General features: G+C 39.5%; 1 protein-coding gene and 2 long non-coding RNA genes across 16 annotated transcripts; 2 read left to right on the top strand and 1 right to left on the bottom strand.

Moving 5' to 3' along the window:
- The first annotated feature begins 6,300 nt into the window (after positions 1 to 6,300).
- Positions 6,301 to 8,111, top strand: LOC136240539 (uncharacterized). The gene is made up of 3 exons (XR_010693878.1): positions 6,301 to 6,484; positions 6,985 to 7,206; positions 7,258 to 8,111. It is a non-coding gene; the product is annotated as an uncharacterized lncRNA (long non-coding RNA).
- Positions 8,112 to 9,552: 1,441 nt separating this feature from the next.
- On the top strand, positions 9,553 to 12,910 carry LOC136240538 (uncharacterized). 5 transcript variants are annotated; one of them, XR_010693875.1, is made up of 11 exons: positions 9,553 to 9,886; positions 9,941 to 10,605; positions 10,889 to 11,177; positions 11,232 to 11,288; positions 11,340 to 11,396; positions 12,038 to 12,111; positions 12,167 to 12,269; positions 12,321 to 12,389; positions 12,453 to 12,544; positions 12,598 to 12,699; positions 12,767 to 12,910. It is a non-coding gene; the product is annotated as an uncharacterized lncRNA (long non-coding RNA). The 5 variants fall into 5 exon arrangements; XR_010693877.1 differs by having other exon boundaries at positions 9,563 to 10,605; positions 10,889 to 10,945; positions 10,994 to 11,177; XR_010693876.1 differs by having other exon boundaries at positions 9,565 to 9,859; positions 10,507 to 10,605.
- On the bottom strand, positions 12,794 to 22,802 carry LOC136240536 (uncharacterized). 10 transcript variants are annotated; one of them, XM_066031529.1, is made up of 15 exons: positions 22,584 to 22,802; positions 15,925 to 16,023; positions 15,584 to 15,640; positions 15,352 to 15,437; positions 15,251 to 15,297; positions 15,143 to 15,199; positions 14,428 to 14,501; positions 14,270 to 14,372; positions 14,150 to 14,218; positions 14,000 to 14,086; positions 13,845 to 13,946; positions 13,687 to 13,786; positions 13,553 to 13,642; positions 13,020 to 13,078; positions 12,794 to 12,956 (listed from the first exon to the last, which is right to left on the bottom strand). In XM_066031529.1, exons 1-5 carry the CDS (start codon positions 22,615 to 22,617, stop codon positions 15,265 to 15,267), a joined length of 309 nt encoding a protein of 102 aa, XP_065887601.1. In that variant the 5' UTR covers positions 22,618 to 22,802; the 3' UTR covers positions 12,794 to 12,956; positions 13,020 to 13,078; positions 13,553 to 13,642; positions 13,687 to 13,786; positions 13,845 to 13,946; positions 14,000 to 14,086; positions 14,150 to 14,218; positions 14,270 to 14,372; positions 14,428 to 14,501; positions 15,143 to 15,199; positions 15,251 to 15,264. The 10 variants fall into 10 exon arrangements, 4 of the variants coding, with proteins under 4 accessions (XP_065887601.1, XP_065887600.1, XP_065887603.1 ...); XR_010693872.1 differs by lacking the exon at positions 22,584 to 22,802 and adding an exon at positions 17,035 to 17,358 and having other exon boundaries at positions 12,794 to 13,078; positions 15,974 to 16,023; XM_066031528.1 differs by having other exon boundaries at positions 12,794 to 13,078.
- Positions 22,803 to 24,108: the final 1,306 nt, after the last annotated feature.

The following is a 24,108-nucleotide window of genomic DNA, read 5'->3' as shown; positions in this document are numbered from 1 at the left end:
TGCATTATGTTCTTAAGTTAATAGTTCTTAACAATATTCTTAGAAATTTTTGATCATTGAATTCTCTATTATAGTATGTTCACGTTGAGCTGAATCCTCAAAAACATTTAATAACTCACGGATGCAATTACACATGATCTTGAAATTTGGCTCATTTGTAGTACTGCTTGATCCGCTAAAAATATTTCAAAATTATTTTGTTCAAATGTTTGACATAATATTTACGGCCAATCAAAATTTTCACAATACATTTCCTATGGGGAAGCCATATAAGTACAGCGTCCATTATGGCCCTTTCCCAAACTTGTAATGGAGCCAAACCGTACATGTCTGTTGTTGACTTCTTTGCTGTTACCAATAATCATCTGGTTGGCTGAAATGTTCACTCTATTGAGAAAAAAATCCACTTTTAATTTTTAGCTGTTTTTCAGGATTCAGCTCAACGTGAACATACTATAGAAGTATTTAACTACAAAGTGACTGTTCTATTAGAGAGTATCGATCTGAGGAGCTATGTACAATAGAGCAGTTTCAAACTATGATAACCAAAGATTATGTAATGGACCACACCCAAATCACCATGTTTTTGTACCAGACTGTTTGATGTTGAAAGTTGAATTCCTCGCTAAATTCATACCAAGACATATTAATACGTAAGTAAAATAGATTCCAGTGAGAATAAAATATGTAGGTGAGTTATCATACAGTACAATAGTACTGTATAGTAGAGACCACAAAGGAGTAGGCGTGGCCCACAGGATAACATCACCCAAAAATCAGCCTCAATTTTCCTGATGATGATGAGGCAGTATTGGTTAGGTAAAACTAAGCCCAAACAAGTTTTCAGATTGACCCGAAACGCTTTCAACAAGTTGCTACGGAATTTTAAAAATAATTAATTTAATGGAATTTTCTACTTACTGACCATAGATAGTATATTCTACGTACCCAGGATTGGCGTCCAACTTTAGCACCTTTGATGTTTGTTGTGCTGTCCGCTTTTCCTTGTTAACACCTCATTCTTTGAAGTGTCAAGATGCCGCAATGGCGATTGCTACTGCTCTGATGATTTGAAAGGAAGGGAAGAAAGCTACGAATCTTCACATTTCCATTGTTCACTGCTAGGTATGCTGTTTATAGTCTTCATAGTCCATGATTAGAGGCTAGCGTGCTGTGCTTGGTTTAAATCGTCATTACTTTGTTTTGCCCTATGGTGACAGGTGTGGGAACTTAAAATAACCTAGGATAAGAATTTATTCACGAAGAGGTAGTCACGACGATCTCCATAGAATTTTACATCCATGAGGCTATTTGGGAGGCCTAAGCAATACCATATCTCTGAGATATCTATGGAATGAATGTAGAAGTTGCATTTGTGCTATTGGCTTAGTTGTGGGAAGATAAGTGAGCTCTTGTACTTATATCCATTCATTTCTATGTGTTTTGGTGTAATTGAGTCCATGATACCACTCATGACTCAATATTGGCAGGCAGTTCAAGGCTGAAAACAGTGTGAAATCCTTGAATGAAATTCTTCCATAGTTGTAATTACTTGTTCATTATGCTGACCTTTTCAGGTAACCAGTAATGAAAGAAAGAAGAGGGCACAGAAAACTTTAATTGCTTATGCAATTCCAAGAACTAAGAAAGAAGAAATATCTAAAGAAGCTTCTTAATTGTGTCATTTCCCCGAGATCCTAAAAATGATGTTTCTTATTACCTCAGCCTACTTTCTTTCCGTCATTGCCTTTGTCCAAGACAATACAGAATTACTGTACAACAGCAACTATGTTTTTTATTGTATTTGTGGACTACAATATACATGTACATCACTGATAGTTACATTGTTGTATGTATTAGTCATGGAAGTAAGCCTTGATATGGAGTGCGGAAAATTGAATTTCTCCATCATGTCCCATGCTTTTATGAAACCTGGCCCTCGGAGTTAAGAATCCATTCACAATCTTTGTTAATTCATGAGGCTATTCAAAGTTGGCAGATACAATTGGTCAACAAAATTAGCTCATAATATACTATCTATGATTAGCTACACATCTTCCTTCCAAATACGTATAGAGATCTCACTAATTATTTTAACTTAGAGACTCCAGACAATCACTTGTTATAGAACATATCTTTCAACTTCTTAGCTAAACTGCACACAACTTTTACATTTTTCCACGCCATGTCAAAAACTTTTCTGTTGACTTCCTTTTGTGAATAATCATGTGGGTGAGTTCACCTTACAGCTCAGGAGTCATCTTGCAGACCATTTGCAAACTCTTAGCTAACCAACACTGAGATGGCTCCTAAACAAAGTTAATTCATGAAATGGTAAATACACATAGTGTAGCATGAAAAGTTAACAATCCACCTCATGCCAGCCAATAGGGGTGATACGAGCGGCTAAAAACTGTCCTGCAAGCTCGCCTGCAAGCCAGCTCATGTACTGACAGTGCGAAGAATACATATGGCTGCAGCCCGGCTGAGAGAAACGAGGACATAAGACTATCATCATAGAGCTAAAGCATAGATAATATATAAGGTAAGGTATATATTATCTATGGCTAAAGCAGCTATATCAGTTCTGTTGTGTCTAAAGAAGCTTGCACTGAAGTGGTGTAGCTATAACCACTTGTGGGAACAACGTAGCTAACTGCCTGCTTGTGAGTGTCATCAAGAGCGTTGAAGCATAGATCCAGCACTAACTGGAGTCATCATTACCATTTCTAATACAAATACAGAAATATAACTAAATTCCGATTATTACTTTACAACATGGAGTGCAGGTATTGATCGGTGTTGATAGGCTTGGACGCCAATCCCGGGTATGTAGAATATGCTATCTATGGACTGACTGATGCCTTCAGACAAGTGTAACTCGATAACGGCTAAGGCTTTGGGCTTGATTTTTTCACTGTTCGACATCGCTTCAGCCCGACTGATGCCTTTTGGCATACTGCAGTACGTACAGTGCATTCTTCATGGACTTACCAGTGTCCTCCTTTGTGTTCCTTTTATCTTTTTTTTTTTTTTAGATTGAGAAATTTTTTTAATTGAAAATTACAACATACACATGTGAGCTAAAACAATAATTATACAGTCAAGCTAGAAGGGAGATGCTGGACATAGTGGGGAAGGATGAATACAGGGTAAAGGGGGAAAAGTGGGAACTGGTAGGTACTAGTGGATTAAATAAAGAGATGAATGGATGGTAATCATTGGAATAGTGTGTAGCATTAAAGTCAGGAGTCAGTTCGTAAACAGATAGATCTTTTAAACAGATAGATCTTATAGATAGATCCATTCATCTTTGCTGACATCAAAAAGTGTCGATTTGGCATGTAGCACATGATGACTTCCCTTCGTAATGGAAATTGTCCGTATTTTTCATAGTGGCTATTTTTAATAGCAGAGGTGCATTTCAAACAGTTCTTGATTCATACTGCTGTGTAACAGGTTGAACATAGCCGACAAAGAAGTGTAATGGATACTTCACTTTTCAAACAATAATTGATATAACTGGGGTGCATGGCACAATTTCTTTCGGTATGCGTGGATTGCAGAGGTGCTTTTCAAACAGTTCTTGATTCAAAATGCTGCGTAATGCGTTGAACATAGATGACAACAAAGCGTAATGGATACTTCACTTTTCAGACGATAATTGAGGCACGTGGTGCCAATTCAGATGCAGTTTGCATGGGCTCACCAGTCATAATAATTATTTACAAAAAAAGTTAACAAACAAGTACACAGAAAAATTTGGAATTTTCAACTAGAGTAGGGACCATAGCACATCGATAAAGAGTACTGAAGCAAGCTGGAGTAGTGCACAATATTAAATCGCAGTACAACAATAAGAAGTGTTATATCCCTACTGTGCTCAAGATACCATAATGGAAATGCACAGTAGGGATATAGCACTTTATTGTTTTACTGTGATTTAATATTGTACACTACTCTAGCTTGTTTCAGTACTTTTTATCAATGTGCTATGGTCCCTACTTTAGTTGAAAATTCCAAATTTTTCAGCATACTTGTTAGACATTAAAAGATCCGTACTGCCTCCCAACAGGGCAGTTTCATAGGAAAGAGAAATGCGTAAAGATAGATTAGGCCAAATTATGACCTATATTCACTTCGCAAAGGTGGTTAAAACTAAGGGAAACTTGAAGTCTTTATCCAGCACCACGGCAGCGTACAGCCACATCCAGCTATCAAACCGGTGATGGCGTACTACCAAACTGTGATAAAATGCCAGCAAAAGAAGACTCTTAGTGGTGAATTTTACTAGAGTTAAGTTTTATTGTCAAAACCAACCATCAGTTAAAGTTTAGCCGTCTTGTTTTGTTGGCTGCTTTTTCACACGAAGTGGCGATCCCAGCACATGAGCGATTTTTTCTCCTTGCTTTAGCAAGTAAGCGGTGAATAGCCTGTACCTTGGCCTAATGGATCTATACGCATTTCTCCTTCCTATGAAACTATTCTGTTGGGATGCAGCACGGATCTTTTCATAATGCCTGATGTCTCTTTTACATATCATATTCTGTCACTGTTATCTACTACTTTCATATTTGATAAGTCTTGGCATGATTTTAACAAAGAATTCAACTTGGGCCATTACCAGCCAGGTACAAAAACATAGCGACTGTTCCATTATCATGGTTTTTAAACTGCTCCATGCATTTGAGTACTCTATTGCAGTTTACATTATCCACAGACTGCTCTCCATGCATTAGGCCATCATTATTATATTCCTCATTTCCCGTCACCGCCAGCATCAATTTTTAGGTAGCCGCACCAAATTTTATTTGATTATAGATCACGTGAATGCACTATTTCATGATAGGAGGTATACAGTGACCAAGTTTTGAGGTAAATGCATTAACTGTGCATATAAACATAGCAGAAGGTTTGCAAGTCCCTCCACTCTTGTTCAAAAAGGTGCATGGGTGTACAGTCTTGGCAGCCTTCAGATCGAGATACTTTAATAGAGCAGTCAGAGAGTGAAATAACAAGAGTCAAGTGTATAATTAATTAATAATCAATAATCACCTCCCGCCCACATTGCCTTTTGCTCTATTGGGTGATGGGAAACAAGCAATATAATAATGCACTTGTCAATTTCATGCCCCCCCACCTGGGGGGTGGGGAAATATAGGGGATTTGACAAATCATGGTGTCAAATTCCCCACTAGTGGGGCAAAATCGGCTGTCAAATCCCCACTATGTCCCCACCCCCATAGTAGGGGATTTGACAACACCTCAAGGATGACTAAGCGCATATTTCATGCATGCGACTAGTAATAAACCTGCCCTGTAGCTGTTAGCTGTTTTCTAGTAAAATTAGGCATTCCAGACCGATTTTTAAATTTTGGAAAAACGGGCTTTTTATACGCTCAATAGATAGAGTATTGGTTGCCAATCTCAGAAATATATAGTTTGTTGGGTTGGAATTAGCTACTTTGGCATGCACAGTGCTTAAAAACTGAAAAAAGGGTACATTTTTTCTCCAGGGCTCCCCAAACATTTTACAGGGAAAAATGGCACAATTGAATCAGGAAGCCATCTAGCAATCTGGACTATCTTGAAACTGCAGTTGCTTCTAGCTGCAAGTTTGTACATGTAATGAGAGTAACTTCAGGTCTTCTTGGATCTCAGCGATCTTTGTATGCTTTGTGGTGGGCAAATATGTTTCACCTACTGCACACTTCTCAATACAATGGTGTATACCCATAGGCAAGTGGCTATCTCAAGTAAGTAAAAACATCACGTTAACAACTTATAAAGGTAAACAACTGAAGTGGAGGTGCCACAATGATGCAACAATACCTAAGGTGGAGTTGTGGTTTCAATTATGGCATTGTTATGCCAACTTTGAAGTGGTTTATACTTTTGAGCTGATGACACAGCCATCAGAAAATTGCTCTGGAGCTGAAAATCGCTAACCCAAGTGAAGTAACTACGCACTTTAAAGTAAGCACCAGTGACTACCTTCCACCCAACAGTACGTTTTTTAAAGTTTTAAAGTATTCTACATACATTACAAGGCTTGAAAAGATTACAAAACAACACAAAACTTACTTATACGTAACGCGCACGATAAAACTAAGATTTTCATGATGATCAGCGTGTAGACAAATCCCACAGCGATTTTCATCTTCATTGGAGCTCGGACGACGGAGCAATCCCAAGTTAAACACGAATTGTCATTTTGTGCCAGGGTTCTATTGGGGAATATACGGAGAATTTTTTTATTAAAAAATCTCGGATACTGGAATGTCTTAGTAAAATCATAGATAATATATACCTTACCCGGGATTGGAAACCGGACACACTTCAATACAAAAATCGCGAGCCGTCAGCATTGTAATAATTAACACTTTCGCTTTGATATGTAAGGTTTCACCTCGCCGATGGAAGAAAGGAAAAGAACGGGTAGATAAGCTACTAGTTGTGAACATGAAGAGGATTTACCGTGGTGGTAAGAACAATACTGTTGTATTACTTGCATACAATCGTCAAAATTTTGAACAAATAGTGTTTGACGCGGTTTACGCAAAAAAATGGCTTTTTAGTCGTACCCTCGACTTTTGGGGTTCGTAGAGCAGTGTGGGAGCGACATTTTTCGATGTAAACTACACTGTTTGAAAGCTGAGACATTAGCGGACAAAATCATGCAACTTAAAACCCTTAGTTTTACCGTTTATGCCATCAAATTGCAGCGCAACTGCGAAACAAGTGATTTTGAGGTATTAAGTTTTGAGGCCTACAGGTCATTTTCTAAAGGCTACTAACTTTCTTTCTTAAGTATTTCCTGTAATTCATATGTATACAAACAAAATAGGATAGTTTCAAGGCTGCTGACTTGTACTGATGTAGGCGAAATCCTTGAATCTTCAAGTGAATGCAAGTATTTCCTTTTCAGAACTGTTGCTTTATTATTATGCATATAGCTATAGTTTGCACTGGATTTTTTTGCAGATGAATGATAGGAGAGGTCACAGAAAGCTTAGACTTCATAGTAACAAACACTGGCAGCCTAAACCTAAGAGGCTACCGGTTTCAATTCCTTTGAGAGATGTGTCAGTGCTGAAGGTGTCTCTGCCACTGTCATTTCAAGTGTCTCTGCCTTTGTTGATGCACCAGTCAGGTCTTTGGATATTTTGCACAGTAGACTGAAACAGTGTAATGGCATTCCTTCAGGTATAGTGACACAGTGTGTGCAGATGCTTAGCTAAATCATTCCTTTTACAGGGTGGATTGATACAATCCAAAATGCAGAATTGAGAATATTCCAACTGGGTTATTTTGGGTAATCACAAAATAAAGTTGTGTTATGCATAGCATTGCAAATGTTAATAATATAATATACTATAAGCTGCTATCATACAAGTCTCTACGTAAGCTTTTTGACCGCTGTGTACTCTTTTTTGCTGACTGCTTAAATTTCTCCATCCAAAAGCTCGCATATGAAAATCCACGGATAGTCACATAAAGCTGCACTATTTCCTTAAGAAGTGCACTATGTACCTCCTTCTCACCAATCTCGAAATCTGCAGTGGAAATCAACCAATAAAATTCAACATCATCACTGGAGATAACTTTTTCAACAATCTCCTCTTTTTTTCCAGCTGCTGGGTTGCTACCAAGTAACATTTTTAGGCATTCTCTCACTTCTTCTATTGCAATAAACAATATAAATGTTGTTTCTTTAACATACCATAGCCCACCTCTATCTAGTGCTAATGTCCATTCTTCAGAACTGCCACATTCACTATGTTCTTCGGGTGTGTCCTTTGTTAAAGTCATCAGGCACAATACCATCTCTTCCTTAAGCTCATGTTTACTGCGTTCGATTTTCTTACGTAAATGTCTACAAACATAGCCGGCAGCATAACGAAGAGCATTGCCTTCGCGTTTTGTTACAGCTGGTGCTGGATCAACCTTGGTTTCAGCTGTACACCCTGTCACATGATCACCAATGTATCCCCTGAACAAAATATCAGTTAAATGCTGATACAGGATAGGTGTAGCAGCCACATTAGCGGAGTCCAAAAAATTTACCCAGTCCTCTCGAAATTTCTCTGAAGAGCGAAACAGAAAAAAGTTTCTCCAAAGTTTCTCACGATTGCATGATTTCTTTTTACAAGAGCTCATTGCCTGTTTCAGGTCTTGACAATTTCAAAACAAATGTTGTAAAACAGTTATTGTTGGCAGCATCAAGACACCAGTCCAACAGAATCTGTGCCGCTTTTCTTGCTTCAATTGCTTCTGAGGACATTATTTTAAATGAATCATCATTCAATACGCTTCTGAGTGCTTCCACAAAAGCATCTTTTGCTTTGGGACCTGCATTGAAAGAAAAAGACAGGTATGGTATAGCATAGTAAGGTATATATTATCTATGGGTATAGCTAATGAATGGCTACATCAACATAACTTGCACACAAACAAGGCCAGGCTAGGCACATCAGTGATTGAATGTTTAAGCTGTAAAAATGCCCAAATTTTGCTACCAGCGCTGGTTGTTTATTGTTAGCTATAATGACAACGAACCAGCATCGTCATTTCCATCGGATTCTCCGCTCTTCCGCTTCGAGCTCTTCTTTCTAGCACGAGTTCTTTTACGAGTTCCAGCATTCGCCATTTTATAAAACACGGACTGAATTACGGAATTACGTTACACTAAACTCGCGATACTACAACGCTGAGTGAACTTGTTGATAGGTGTTGATTGCCTCCGTTTCCAATCCCGGGTAAGGTATATATTATCTATGGTAAAATTATAACAAGTGAAATTTTATTGTTTAGAAATGCAACTACCGAAAATTGGTCAGTGAATTGGACAACTGTCAATTGCCCCCAGGGGTGGGGACAAGAAGCAATGTCAAATCCCCACCTGGGGTGTGGGGACGTCCGGGGATGGGGGGGCATGAAATTGACAAGTGCATTATGCACTAGTCAATTTCATGCCCCACCCCCGGGGGTCCATTATGCACTTGTCAATTTCATCCCCCCCCATCCCCGGGCGTCCCCACACCCCAGGTGGGGATTTGACATTGCTTCTTGTCCCCACCCCTGGGGAAATTGACAGTCGTCCACTTCACTGACCGATTTTCGTAGTAGTTGTATTTCTAAACAATAAAATCATACTCGCTATAATTTTGCTAGCTGCAGGTGCAAACCAGGTTACTTAACCAAAATCCAAGGTGTTGTCAAATCCCTTACTAAGGGGGTGGGGATATAGTGGGGATTTGACAGCCGATTTTGCCCCAGGGGTGGGGAATTTGACACCAAGATTTGTCAAATCCCCTGTATTCCCCCACCCCTCCCGGGAGGAGGGGGGTGGGGCATGAAATTGACAAGTGCATTAGAGAGTATTGATCTATCCACGAAGAAATTAAGCTCAGAAAAAGAAAATAGACTGGTCCCTATCCCGCAGTTCGGCCATATAGGGTTACCCCTTGTGTCCCCGTCCCGGGCCAATTTTTTTTTTGGGCCCACTTTTGACTTAGAAAATTTTTCTCATTTGGTGAACTTACCGTTTTTGTTTGTTTTACGTAAAGTCACATTACTCAGGGGGTTGGTAAATCTCGGGGACAAAACCCTTGAATCAACCCAGTTGGCATGGGCTCCTGGGGCAAGGTCCTGGGGGTTCTTCTTCTCAAGTGATGTAGCGAAGTCAAGGAGCGAATTGTACAGGCAGCTAGTTTTACTAGGTGAAGATTTCCTTTGCCATCTCACAACACACGAGATGACTGAAACAGATTTGCCATGGGCTGAACTTGCTGGGAGTGGAGGAAATGAAGGCTATAAGAACATGAAATAGTGAACACCGAATATATCCGGCTATATGGTATGATAGTGTAAACTGCAATTGTTGGTTAGTTGGATTTCCTGAGACTACACGAGTAGCTATCTTCATTTGATATGCCAGTATGTCAGTCATTCAGTTCAGTCGAGGGTTCAGCTTGGTGACCCCACAAAAAGCACAGCTAAGTTTGCATCATTTACTCAGGTGAACTGGCAGGGAAGCACTCATTTTTGTGGGCCCACTTCTGAGTTAGAAAATTTTTACGTTTTGTGAATTTACTGTTAAATTTTGTTTGTTTTATGGAAGTCACATTGTTCAGGCATAGATTATATATTCTCCACCTAGGGAATATATAATCTATGGCTTGCCATTTTCTAATCCTTTTAGTGTGCACATGCAGTACTAGTTTCAGTAGTAGGTGTTCTAGAAGCAGTTCCGTTGGGAGCTATAACATAATTATACCATTATTCTATTGTAATCCAATACTATAGTGCTGCTGTGGTGAAGCTTTATGTTTACTAAAGGAGATTGGTCATGCATCATAGCCCTGGGCATGTCTATGCTTGTATTACTGTATGTTAGAGTGGTGCTGCTAATCACGTATTTGAATAATTGTTATGTGGTTGGCATATTTGATGACACAATGTGTGTTAATATTGCTCATTGTTTCAAATGATGCACTGATATAGAGCAGATTACTCAGGAGACACTGGAACTGAAGGCAAAGACCTGCTTCAAGGTAGGCATCCTGATGACACAGCTGAAAGAGGAGCTAAGGAACGAGACAGGTATCATCAAATAACCGAGCTTAACCTTGCAGTGTAAGGGGTGGGGCTAGACTGATGATAGTCATGTGAGACAGAGATAGTATTTAGTGGTTTTTTACAATTTTGCAAAACAACTTGCTAATCTTAAAAACATTGTTGTTCCCAGAGCATCCTGCTACCGATAACCCTAATGTGTAAATAGTCATTAGGGGGAGAGTATAGTAGTAAAGCTGTTACTAGTTGGTGGAACATTTCTTGAGACTTGTAGTGGTGTGAAGTTGTTTTTGTTGTTGTCGTTGTACAGGGGAATATGTCACTGAAGGAACAAGAAGAAGTAGCAAGTTAGTAAGTGAAGAAGCCAGTGAGTATAATCTGTTATTGTGACTTAACTTGGCTGGTCTCACTACAGTGTAGTGTATGGCAAACGGACATTGATTTTGGGTCAAAATTTGTGGACTTTTTAAGTGGGTGGTTACGTTATGCAAGTCACACTTTGTTTACCACAAGGCTACACTGTATGTGAGGAGGGAGAGGTGCACAAACAACAGACAGCAGTGAAAGTGGTCATCACACAAGGAGACACAGATAAGAAGGTGTGTACTCTGTTGTCATGTGACATCACATGAGCTTATATGACATCATCACAGGAGCTAGAAGACAAGATCAATCTGCTACAATAACTGGAAGAAGCTCAAAAGAAAATGGTAATTAGCATTGACGTCTTTAAACTTCGAGCTATTCTGATTGGTTGTTAGGAAGTGAGAGCTAGTCAGGTACAACAGATGATGACTTGAATTAGACAGCAAAAAGAGGTGCGTGATCTTATCATTTCTGTGTGATACAGTGGAACTTCTCTTCCTTTGTGCTGGTGTAAACTATAAAGTATAATTAGTCTCACGCATATCTTGTATAGAGGGGTTCTGCTGTAGTGTTTTGGGTGTTGTGTGGCTGTAATATAATGAGTGAACCCACTATGACAATTACGGTCATGTCACTAGGCCAAGAGTTGTAAGACCACTTCGATATATATAGTGACCTTGTCAAGTATATAGGTCCCAAACACAACTGAGATGTACTTCATGACCTCATTTATAACACCACATCAACATACAGTCCGTGTCAAGTAATAGGTCCCAATTGGTGTCTAACTTGGTCCGTTGTTGGGACATGAAAACTCATGTACTGTATTAATGACCACTCCTATGATATGTTTATTGTGGCAGCAGTTGGTTTGTTAGTAGTGCTATTTGGGAAGGCTATGATAAAAAGAATTTTTTTGTGGGTGTTTTTAACTATGCTATAAGCTAACAAAGCCATTGTCTAGCAAATCATTTTGTGCAGCATATCAATACTGTTGCAACTGCTGTGACAAATCGCATGGTACAAAATAAAGGTGATATGTGGGAACCGTTACTTGTGTATTATCTTGTGAGGTCATGTGATCTTGTCACAGGTGTTGACTGTGGTATTTCATAATGAGATGAATTGTATGGCACTATCACCATGATGACAACTTCAGAGATGTTGGTATGATAAGTTGTGTGATTTTTTCACACAATCATTTGTGCCACTCCGTTGTTAGGAAAGGCTAACATTACTGTGGACACCTCAACTAGTCCAACACGAAATGTAGCTACCCTGATTTATGTGACGTGTTGCCATAGTGATAGCTGTTACAACACAAGGTTTGCATGACAACAGCATACTACTGTATCACATTTCCGCCATCGTAACAGGCCTACCAAATTATCATAATTGAAGCCTTACTACAGAGCCCAGTGGGAGTGGTAGCACGGACCATAAAGGTGGGTGTGGTGATGTGTTGTTACCATCTTGGTGTGTGTTGTGAGGGCCATGTACTTCTCCAGCCTCAGAATGGCTGTGTTGTCAAGGGGATAAGTGAAGCGTTATTGACTATAACAAAGTGTCCACCCACATGGTCAAAGCTGCTGCAGGACAGGTGAGCACCAACCACATTCACACAACTATTATTGTTGCCATGGTTACACAAAGGAGCATCATCACAAACTACAATTGTGATGTTACCATCTTAAAGAGTTCTACTTCATCGGTGAAGAAAACTAATGACACCATGGCAACCAGTGGCATGTACAAGTGAGCATGTGCTACAGTATGTAACCAGTCATGTCCATTTATCTGTCTGTCTTTCCGTCCATCACAGGACAAACCTATACTGAGTCTACTGGCATTCAAGAAACACCTCAGATCATTATTTAACACATTATTAAATTTGAGTCAGTGTACAATACATAATATTATATTATAAATGTCATCCTTGTAAGTATAACAAAACATGCAACACAAACACATGGTTTACTTGTGCATGTCATCATTGAATTAAATAATCCGTCCTGTACAAGATACATAAAGGTTCACTATCCGTCCATCATCATCCTTATAAACATATCAGTCACCTTAAGTTCATTAATCCACCAGTCTGTAACAGAATTTCATAGCTGGGAACTTCAATTCTCTGTTGGAAACAAGTGATAGTAAATAGAAAATTTTGGCTTAGATAGCAAGGAGGGTGCACCATTAATTTATTATCAAACCAATCTGATATGGTAGTATAATATATATATAGGCCCTTCCTCTAACAATTTGTTCTTCGGATTCATTATAAAGTGACAGTGTGATAGTTCAATCAATTGTTGACATCACATAAACAGGAATGCCACTGTGAGTAAACTGCAAATGTTGAATGGGGAAATTTGCACGGATAACTGCCAATCTGTGAAATTAAATTTTGTGAACCCCCACCCCCTGTAAAACCCTGCTCTATAGCAATGGCATGCACACATTAGCAGTGACAACTAGGTGTCATGAGAACAGGTACAGCTATGTCATACTAGATATGTATATGTAAAAGCCACATACATGTTGTATGTTATCACACTTAATGAACATTGTCAAATGACCGCCACACAGTTGCATTACAAGAACATACCCCACAGTCAGACGATTTACATTTTGCAAATAAGCAAAAATACACAACAGCAAATCTTTTTGTACTGGAACCAGTACTTTCTGATGATGCCTATACAGGTATTGATGATGATGTATTATTACAAATACTCTTACTATCCACTTGAGGATCTTATCTGGTGAGTGTTCTCATAGATAGTATATGTATATAACTAAGACTTGTGAAGTGTGTTTCTTGAATGTCAGTAGATTAGTCCTGTGATGACAGACAGTTAAATGGACATGACTGGTTACATACTGTAGCATGTGCTCACTTGTACATGCCACTGGTTGCCATGGTGTCATTAGTTTTCTTCACCGATGAAGTAGAACTCTTTAAGACGGTAACATCACAATTGTAGTTTGTGATGATGCTCCTTTGTGTAACCATGGCAACAATAATAGTTGTGTGAATGTGGTTGGTGCTTACCTGTTCTGCAGCAGCTATGTGGGTGGACACTTTGTTATAGTCAATAAACGCTTCACTTATCCCCTTGACAACACAGCCATTCTGAGGCTGGAGAAGTACATGGCCCTCACAACACACACCAAGATGGTAACAACACATCACCACACCCACCTTTATGGTCCGTGCTACCACTCCCACTGGGCTCTGTAGTAAGGCTTCAATTATGATAATTTGGTAGGCCTGTTACGATGGCGGAAATGTGATACAGTAGTATGCTGTTGTCATGCAAACCTTGTGTTGTAACAGCTATCACTATGGCAACACGTCACATAAATCAGGGTAGCTACATTTCGTGTTGGACTAGTTGAGGTGTCCACAGTAATGTTAGCCTTGCCTAACAACGGAGTGGCACAAATGATTGTGTGAAAAAATCACACAACTTATCATACCAGCATCTCTGAAGTTGTCATCATGGTGATAGTGCCATACAATTCATCTCATTATGAAATACCACAGTCAACACCTGTGACAAGATCACATGACCTCACAAGATAATACACAAGTAACGGTTCCCACATATCACCTTTATTTTGTACCATGCGATTTGTCACAGCAGTGGCAACAGTATTGATATGCTGCACAAAATGATTTGCTAGACAATGGCTTTGTTAGCTTATAGCATAGTTAAAAACACCCACAAAAAAATTCTTTTTATCATAGCCTTCCCAAATAGCACTACTAACAAACCAACTGCTGCCACAATAAACATATCATAGGAGTGGTCATTAATACAGTACATGAGTTTTCATGTCCCAACAACGGATCAAGTTAGACACCAATTGGGACCTATTACTTGACACGGACTGTATGTTGAGGTGGTGTTATAAATGAGGTCATGAAGTACATCTCAGTTGTGTTTGGGACCTATATACTTGACAAGGTCACTATATATATCGAAGTGGTCTTACAACTCTTGGCCTAGTGACATGACCGTAATTGTCATAGTGGGTTCACTTATTATATTACAGCCACACAACACCCAAAACACTACAGCAGAACCCCTCTATACAAGATATGCGTGAGACTAATTATACTTTATAGTTTACACCAGCACAAAGGAAGAGAAGTTCCACTGTATCACACAGAAATGATAAGATCACGCACCTCTTTTTGCAGTCTAATTCAAGTCATCATCTGTTGTACCTGACTAGCTCTCACTTCCTAACAACCAATCAGAATAGCTCGAAGTTTAAAGACGTCAATGCTAATTACCATTTTCTTTCCAGTTATTGTAGCAGATTGATCTTGTCTTCTAGCTCCTGTGATGATGTCATATAAGCTCATGTGATGTCACATGACAACAGAGTACACACCTTCTTATCTGTGTCCCCTTGTGTGATGACCACTTTCACTGCTGTCTGTTGTTTGTGCACCTCTCCCTCCTCACATACAGTGTAGCCTTGTGGTAAACAAAGTGTGACTTGCATAACGTAACCACCCACTTAAAAAGTCCACAAATTTTGACCCAAAATCAATGTCTGTTTGCCATACACTACACTGTAGTGAGACCAGCCAAGTTAAGTCACAATAACAGATTATACTCACTGGCTTCTTCACTTACTAACTTGCTACTTCTTCTTGTTCCTTCAGTGACACATTCCCCTGTACAACGACAACAACAAAAACAACTTCACACCACTACAAGTCTCAAGAAATGTTCCACCAACTAGTAACAGCTTTACTACTATACTCTCCCCCTAATGACTATTTACACATTAGGGTTATCGGTAGCAGGATGCTCTGGGAGCAACAATGTTTTTAAGATTAGCAAGTTGTTTTGCAAAATTGTAGAAAACCACTAAATACTATCTCTGTCTCACATGACTATCATCAGTCTAGCCCCACCCCCTTACACTGCAAGGTTAAGCTCGGTTATTTGGTGATACCTGTCTCGTTCCTTAGCTCCTCTTTCAGCTGTGTCATCAGGATGCCTACCTTGAAGCAGGTCTTTGCCTTCAGTTCCAGTGTCTCCTGAGTAATCTGCTCTATATCAGTGCATCATTTGAAACAATGAGCAATATTAACACACATTGTGTCATCAAATATGCCAACCACATAACAATTATTCAAATACATGATTAGCAGCACCACTCTAACATACAGTAATACAAGCATAGACATGCCCAGGGCTATGATGCATGACCAATCTCCTTTAGTAAACATAAAGCTTCACCACAGCAGCACTATAGTATTGGATTACAATAGAATAATGGTATAATTATGTTATAGCTCCCAACGGAACTGCTTCTAGAACACCTACTACTGAAACTAGTACTGCATGTGCACACTAAAAGGATTAGAAAATGGCAAGCCATAGATTATATATTCCCTAGGTGGAGAATATATAATCTATGCCTGAACAATGTGACTTCCATAAAACAAACAAAATTTAACAGTAAATTCACAAAACGTAAAAATTTTCTAACTCAGAAGTGGGCCCACAAAAATGAGTGCTTCCCTGCCAGTTCACCTGAGTAAATGATGCAAACTTAGCTGTGCTTTTTGTGGGGTCACCAAGCTGAACCCTCGACTGAACTGAATGACTGACATCAGGGCCGCCCAGAGAAATTAAGGGGCCCAGGGCAAAGAGTTAAAGTGGGGCCCTTGACCCAAGTTGTAAGGTGAAGACCAAAAAAAAAAAAAAAAAAAAAAAAAGGTCACAACCTGGCAATGACAATAACTACCCATCACCAACCATATCTCCTTATCTATAAGCTTGCTACACTGCTCCTCTGAAGAATACTGTGACTGCTCTATTAGAGTATTTAGATCTGACTGCTCTATTAGAGTATATCGATCTTTTAAACAGGTATTCAGGGGACCCTTCATGGGGCCTCCTGGGGCCCCTTTCAGGCTGGGGCCCGGGGCAAAATGCCCCAGTTGCCCCCCCCCTGTGGGCGGCCCTGACTGACATACTGGCATATCAAATGAAGATAGCTACTCGTGTAGTCTCAGGAAATCCAACTAACCAACAATTGCAGTTTACACTACCATACCATATAGCCGGATATATTCGGTGTTCACTATTTCATGTTCTTATAGCCTTCATTTCCTCCACTCCCAGCAAGTTCAGCCCATGGCGAATCTGTTTCAGTCATCTCGTGTGTTGTGAGATGGCAAAGGAAATCTTCACCTAGTAAAACTAGCTGCCTGTACAATTCGCTCCTTGACTTCGCTACATCACTTGAGAAGAAGAACCCCCAGGAACCCATGCCAGCTGGGTTGATTCAAGGGTTTTGTCCCCGAGATTCACCAACCCCCTGAGTAATGTGACTTTACGTAAAACAAACAAAAACGGTAAGTTTACCAAATGAGAAAAATTTTCTAAGTCAGAAGTGGGCCCAAAAAAAAATTGGCCCGTCCCGGTTTTTCCGTCCCCATCCTTGTCCCAGTTTTACCCCCACCTCCCATAATGGGGTAAATTTCCACCACAATAGGTATAATAACCACCGCTATAACAGTCACAAATAGTCAAGGGTTAACCTGTTTTGAAAGGTGAAAATGATTCCAAGTAGAAACAGTGCACTATAGAGCTTTGCTACCAGTTACACTCGACATAACAAATGCTTTTCATTGTGGGTTTGAGTTAAGTAATAACAAGACATGGCAAGGTAGTTTAGTTGAGCTTCAGTCATTGAATTTGGTATTATCTAATGTGTCACACCATCTGATTTTGAATAACATGTGATATGATGATTATTGTTATTGATTATGCACTTGTCAATTTCATGCCCCACCCCCCCACCCCCGGGCGTCCCCACACCCCAGGTGGGGATTTGACATTGTTTCTTATCCCCACCCCTGGGGCAATTGACAGTTATACAATTCATTGACCGATTTTCGGTAGTTGCATTTCTAAACAATAAAATCGCACTTGCTACTATAATTTTACTAGCTACAAGGAAGGTTTATTACTAGTCGCATGCATGAAATATGCGCTTAGTCATCCTTGAAGTGTTGTCAAATCCCCTACTATGGGGGTGGGGATATAGTGGGGATTTCACTGTGAAAAAGGTGGGATATATGATGGTATTTCCAGTGGCTTATTGAATACAAATAAGCCTTAATATAAACCCTGTATTATGCTCATGTTATACTTTAGTATAATGCATACTATACTATTACATATATGGTTTCAGTTTATTTACCACATTACCTCAAATAGCTTATATCTACTACAATGTCCACACTATACCATCACATATATGGTTTCAGTATGTTTAACACATTAACTAAAACCTTACATGAGATCGAGGGGTCACTAACTCACGAAAAAGGGGTACGGATTTCAAAATCTTGAACAAATTTCTCAAGATTTCACAAATTTCAAAAGATTTCACAAAATCGAACGAGAGCTGCAAAATTTCATTTCAAATTACAGGTTGGTGTAGAGTGATAAGTTCTGAAATCACCAAAAAATAGTGGGAGAAAGAAACAAGTTCAGCAGGCATGCAGGAGCAAAGCCTCACAAAATTGAGAGGAATTGCAAAGCCATATAAAACCAGGAGTAAAGCCAAAGCATAACTATTAAATGAAACCCTACAAAACCAGGAGCAACTTGCAGCTGAAGCCCTATAAACCAGGAAACAAGGCCAATCATTCAGGGTAAATCCCGTGCAAAACCCCTCAAAACCAGGAGCAACTGTCAAAGTTCTATCTGGTGTGAAACCCCACAAAACTAGGAGCATCTGTATGCTTAAGTTGCTTTTGTAGTTGGTGTGTTGCTAAGTTTATGAAGTTTGTGTTGCTAAGTAAGTTTGTAGTTTACTAAGTAAATTCGAAGCGGAGTGGATCATCGGATTTCATTCTTACTTTTGTGCAGGAGCAGTTTGCATGGCTTCTTTCACACAGCTCCTGGTTTTATTTGGCTTCCACAACTCGCTTAATACAAATCCGAAGCGAAGCGGAACAGTAGATTTAATTCTTACTTTTGAGCAGTTTGCATGGATTCTATCCTGCATGGTTTTGTGCGGCTTCTTTCCTACAGCTCCTGGTTTTGTTTGGCTTCCACAACTCACTTAATACAGATCCAAAGCGGAACGGAACATCGGATTTCATTCTCACTTTTGAACAGTTAGCATGTATTCTCTCCTGGTTTTGTGTGGCTTCTTCACACAACTCCTAGTTTTGTTTGGCTTCCACAACTCGCTTAATACAAATCCGAGACGGAGCGGAACATCGGATTTTATTCTTACTTTTGAACAGTTAGCATGGATTCTCTCCTGGTTTTTGTGTGGCTTCTTCCCACAACTCCTGGTTTTGTTTGGTTTCCACAACTCGCTTAATACAAATCCGAGACGGAGCGGAACATCGGATTTCATTCTTACTTTTGAACAGTTTGCATGGATTCTATAGATCTCCTGGTTTTGTATGGCTTCTTTCCCACAACTCCTGGTTTTGTGCGGCTTCCACTACTTGATTAATACAAATGCGGAGCGGAACATCGGATTTCATTCTTACTGTGCAGGACGAGGTGAAGGAGCAGTTGAGTGTAAGCTATGGTACCAGAACGAGTATAGAATCAGAATCACGATAACAACATAAGATTTCGTATTTCAGGCAGGATTTCACTGAAGGTGTACGAGATTTCGAACCAGTTGGTGACCCCTCGCATGAGATTGTTAGTATAATACAGGTTATATCAAGCTTTTTTGTATTCAATAAGCCACTGGAAATACCATCTTATATCCCTCTTATTTCACAGTGTCTGACAGCCGATTTTGCCCCAGTAGTGGGGAATTTGACACCACGATTTGTCAAATCCCCTGTATTGGCATGAAATTGACAAGTGCATTACAGTGGAAGACGATAGCTACGATGAATGGTAAACAAAGTGTTGAGTCAGGTAGCTAGTGAATGTCTGGACACTGAAAATAGTTAGCTAAGTTTCTGCAGTTCTGCATTGAGACTCAAACCAGGAAAATACTTCAAAAAGATCGAGATTCACTAATAGACAGTCAAACACTCTAATAGATTTTTTTTCTCCCGGGTTGGATGTACTGCCCTTGCCTACCACCCCCAGCACCAAGGAGCAAGTGTGCTGGACAACTGAAAGGGGGACAACTAAAAGTCCCTAGGGCCAATAATATGGCCCATTTCCGGGGAAGCATTGTTGGAACGATGAAGGATCTGGTGCTGGGGGTGGTGGCAAGGGGTGCAGGCACTCCAGGGAAAAAAAGATAAAATATAAAAAATTTAAAAAAAAATTTTTTTTTTAAAGGTTGGATCGTGTTCCCCGGATGCACATTGTAGCAGAACGAAGCAATGAAAATGACAGTGTGCAGCGAATTCACGCCAGAGTGCCACTACTAATAGAACAGTCATCGCATGTGAAAGAGAGAATGAGAACCATCAAGTGTTTATTCTCAGGAGGCTAATATGTTTTTTTGGCATGGTGCTGCAAATGCAAGTTACATGTTATATTGAGTAGTTGCTTACCAATCTACAACTCAGAAGATTGATCAGAATTATTCAGAAACCAGCCATGCGTAGGCCAAGAAGCACAAAGCGCGCGCCCACAAAACAATAAACACGCGACCACTACTGTGAGTGAGAGTCATTTACACGAGGGATTGATTACGCAATCTTTTAAAATCCGCATGGCGAAATCTCAGCCTTACTAAAAGATTCCGCCTTGAAACCAAGGGCATGTAACCTTTGTATAATGAGTAACTACTACACGAAAATTCAGGCGAATTGTTGGAGTAGTTTGTTCCATCGCCCACCCATTTACAATGCATTAATGAAATTATTTATTCAAATGTGCATCGTTCTTTTTTTCATTTTCTTCGTCATCGCATCCCATTGGAGCGATTTTCTTTCAACCATGAAGTCTTATTGTAAAAAGGCTACGGCTATCAGGGACTTTTTACACAATGTATCTGTACATTTAATTTCGCTAAGAGTTGTTCGTTGGTTTATGAGATCGCCTTTGTACTCTTTGAAGATTCAAACTTGCCGCCATGACGTCGAGATGTGAGGCGCCCACCTCAATTCCCAAACCCAAACAGTGTGGAATTGGTTAGCCATAGCGAGCTGGCTGATTTCATTGTGCTGTCAACTCTTGGTTTAATTGTGAGTCCAGTCACTGATTTGTTTTAAATTCACCACGGTACATGATGCCTCCACTGACTCGTTATAGCGTGACTCCGGCCCATGCAGGGCCGTACATAGCTATAGCCAGCTGTTTCATACCCGCTGTAGTGATATGTATTGTATTATTGTATTGTATTGTATTAATGCTTTACAGTGACCAGCACTGAAGGTCTGCAGCAACATGTGCTGCAGCCTTAGGATTACCTAACCTAATTTCAAGGACTTACACTTAGTGACTTATAGCTGAAAAGGTGTAACAGAAAAGAGGCCAAAGTAAGGAAAAAAATCCCTCCAACCCCAGGGATCGACATCAACATCACAAAAAGCTGTCTAAAATGGTTAATTTAGCTTTGACTATTGGCAAACTACAATGCTCAACAATTATATCAGAGTATACATAATACATAACTCTATATATCTGCCCAGTTACTATATAGTAGGGTCCATGGTTGTCTCAGATCTGCTTATATTATTATCACATCAATCAATTGATGCATAGTAATTACGGCCTACTGGTATGTACGCATTGAGCTGAGTCCTCAAAAATATTAACTCATTTGTAGCATTGACTTACCCGCTAATCATTCAAATGCCTGACACATTATTCATAGCCAAAGTTTTCACCATACATTATAGGATATAGCCTATTAACCTTTCCTGAACTGTTGGTGGAAGCACTTGTTTGCTCTTGACATCTTTGTTGTCATCACCAACCATCTTGGTTGGTTGAAATGTTGAGAAAATATCCTCTTTCATTTTTAGCTGTTTTCTCAGGGTTCAGCCCAACTTGTTCGCGGTCTGACCCACGCAGCTAGAACAAGCCAGCTACGAGGCTCTGGCAAGGGGGTGTCACGTCAGCTCACACTGTAGGTAGATCTGCGACCGCGGTCAAAGTTTTGACCAATTTTCAACTTGACCTTTGACTTGCAGCATTTATCATCGTGACTTGAGCGTTTCTTGTTGAACTTTTGACCTCCACTTATTTCTCTATTTTCCTATACGCACCTGCACTTGTAACCTAGTATGATACTTTCTTAGTGTGTGCTACCAGCAGCTGGGAGAGAAAAATCATTATAATTACGGCAAAATGCCTGTTGGACCAATAAAACATCTTCTTGGAGATCCTTACTTCTTGTGAGTTACGTATAATTCTGTAAACTTGATAGTAGCTACGTATAGTTTTCAATTGTGGGTTTCAAATCTTCCATATCGTCTTGACCCTTGACCCACTGTAAGAACTATTTTGTGGCCTTGACCGTTGACTTAGAGTTTGACCACGGTTGCAGATTGACCTACAGCAAGAGCCTGAGTGACACCCCCTTGCTCTGGCCTACATGCACAAGCATAGTATATAATCCCAGGAAGCTACTATGGCATGGGAGATTCCTGTCTAAAAATACGACAGTAGTTATATAGCTGTTTACAATGACTTAACTATACACGAACTTACCTGGGAAATTTGCTGGGAGAATAGTGTGATGCATTCAGTGCCGTCAGGTTTCATGTCCATTCCGAGGCATGCATTCAGCAACAACTCGCAGCTGATTTGGCTCCACTTGCCACGCACAGATTTCGACTACACTAGTTATATCACCAACCCACTGCTTCAGCAAGAATAGTTAAGACTGTAGCCTCGACTTTGCCGGTTCTTATCTTATGTGAAACATCACACGAGATATCACGTGAGTCATTGTGGGAATTTGAACATTATTTTCAGTTTGAATGAATTTTCTCTGAGCAAGTCACTTTTAGTAGTGTTTCTAAACACTGAACTTGGAAGCTTTTGCTACTAATTTAGCTAGCTAATATGTTGCTGAAGCTGTTATTATACATGCATGCATGCAGTGTCTCCTATAGCACTAAGCAACCGCAGGAGTCATACCAACAGTGTGACCTTCAATTCTGGATTTACAGTGTATGTAATATAATACCTAGCTGTATGTTCTCTAGTCAACAAAAAGTAGTGATATCCTGTGCCAAAAACAGCCCAGCTGTAAAAAAAGGCGAGGCCAAGAATTCACAACTACATGTTCATGCAGTAACCAAAAGACGTGATATCAAAATCTGGCCAAGAAAGCATTTACAGTATAGGCACTTTTGTGCATTCATTTTCTATATGCTTCACATTATCACATCCAGCTAGCTGTACATGTGTGCTTGCAATATAAACAATACTACTGAGATGATAAAAGATATTACACTGCATTGTTACCAAAATTAATTTAACTAAAAATTTACAATTGGTTTCTATTTGGCCATCTTTTTATTTTAATATACAGTGCAAAAAGATGGCGAAGTAGAAACCAATTGTAAATTTTTAGTTAAATTAATTTTGGTAACAATGCAGTGTAATATCTTTTATCATCTCAGTAGTATTGTTTATATTGCAAGCACACATGTACAGCTAGCTGGATGTGATAATGTGAAGCATATAGAAAATGAATGCACAAAAGTGCCTATACTGTAAATGCTTTCTTGGCCAGATTTTGATATCACGTCTTTTGGTTACTGCATGAACATGTAGTTGTGCATTCTTGGCCTCGCCTTTTTTTTACAGCTGGGCTGTTTTTGGCACAGGATATTTTATACCGCATAAGTAGTTGCATACAAAACTACTATGATATACTACCTATAGCTTCTGAGGGCCTATAGATATTCCAACAGACCTGCTCTAATATTCCTGCTAAATTTTGAGCACATGCATCCCCTTTTCAAGTTATTTGTATGTTGCAGTTAAAGTTACACTACTCCATTCACATTTTATCCTATGAAGAATTTCTCTGTGCAAAGAAAAACACAAAATAAAAGCATGATGCATTCCTTAAAAACATAAAAACAAGCATAATAGGCAGAAATTTGGGGAAAGCCAAAAAGCATAATAGGTAAATTTTGGAGCATAATAGACTCAAGCCTACTAGCTCGTCTGTAGTGAGATAGCTGTTATTATCACAGAAGACATTATGGTTGCATTGGCA

This window comes from Dysidea avara, chromosome 12, assembly GCF_963678975.1.
Source record: "Dysidea avara chromosome 12, odDysAvar1.4, whole genome shotgun sequence".
NCBI classification, from domain to species: Eukaryota; Metazoa; Porifera; class Demospongiae; order Dictyoceratida; family Dysideidae; genus Dysidea; species Dysidea avara.
The sequence above is the reverse complement of the archived record's forward strand: the minus strand, read 5'-3'. Positions and strand labels throughout refer to the sequence as shown.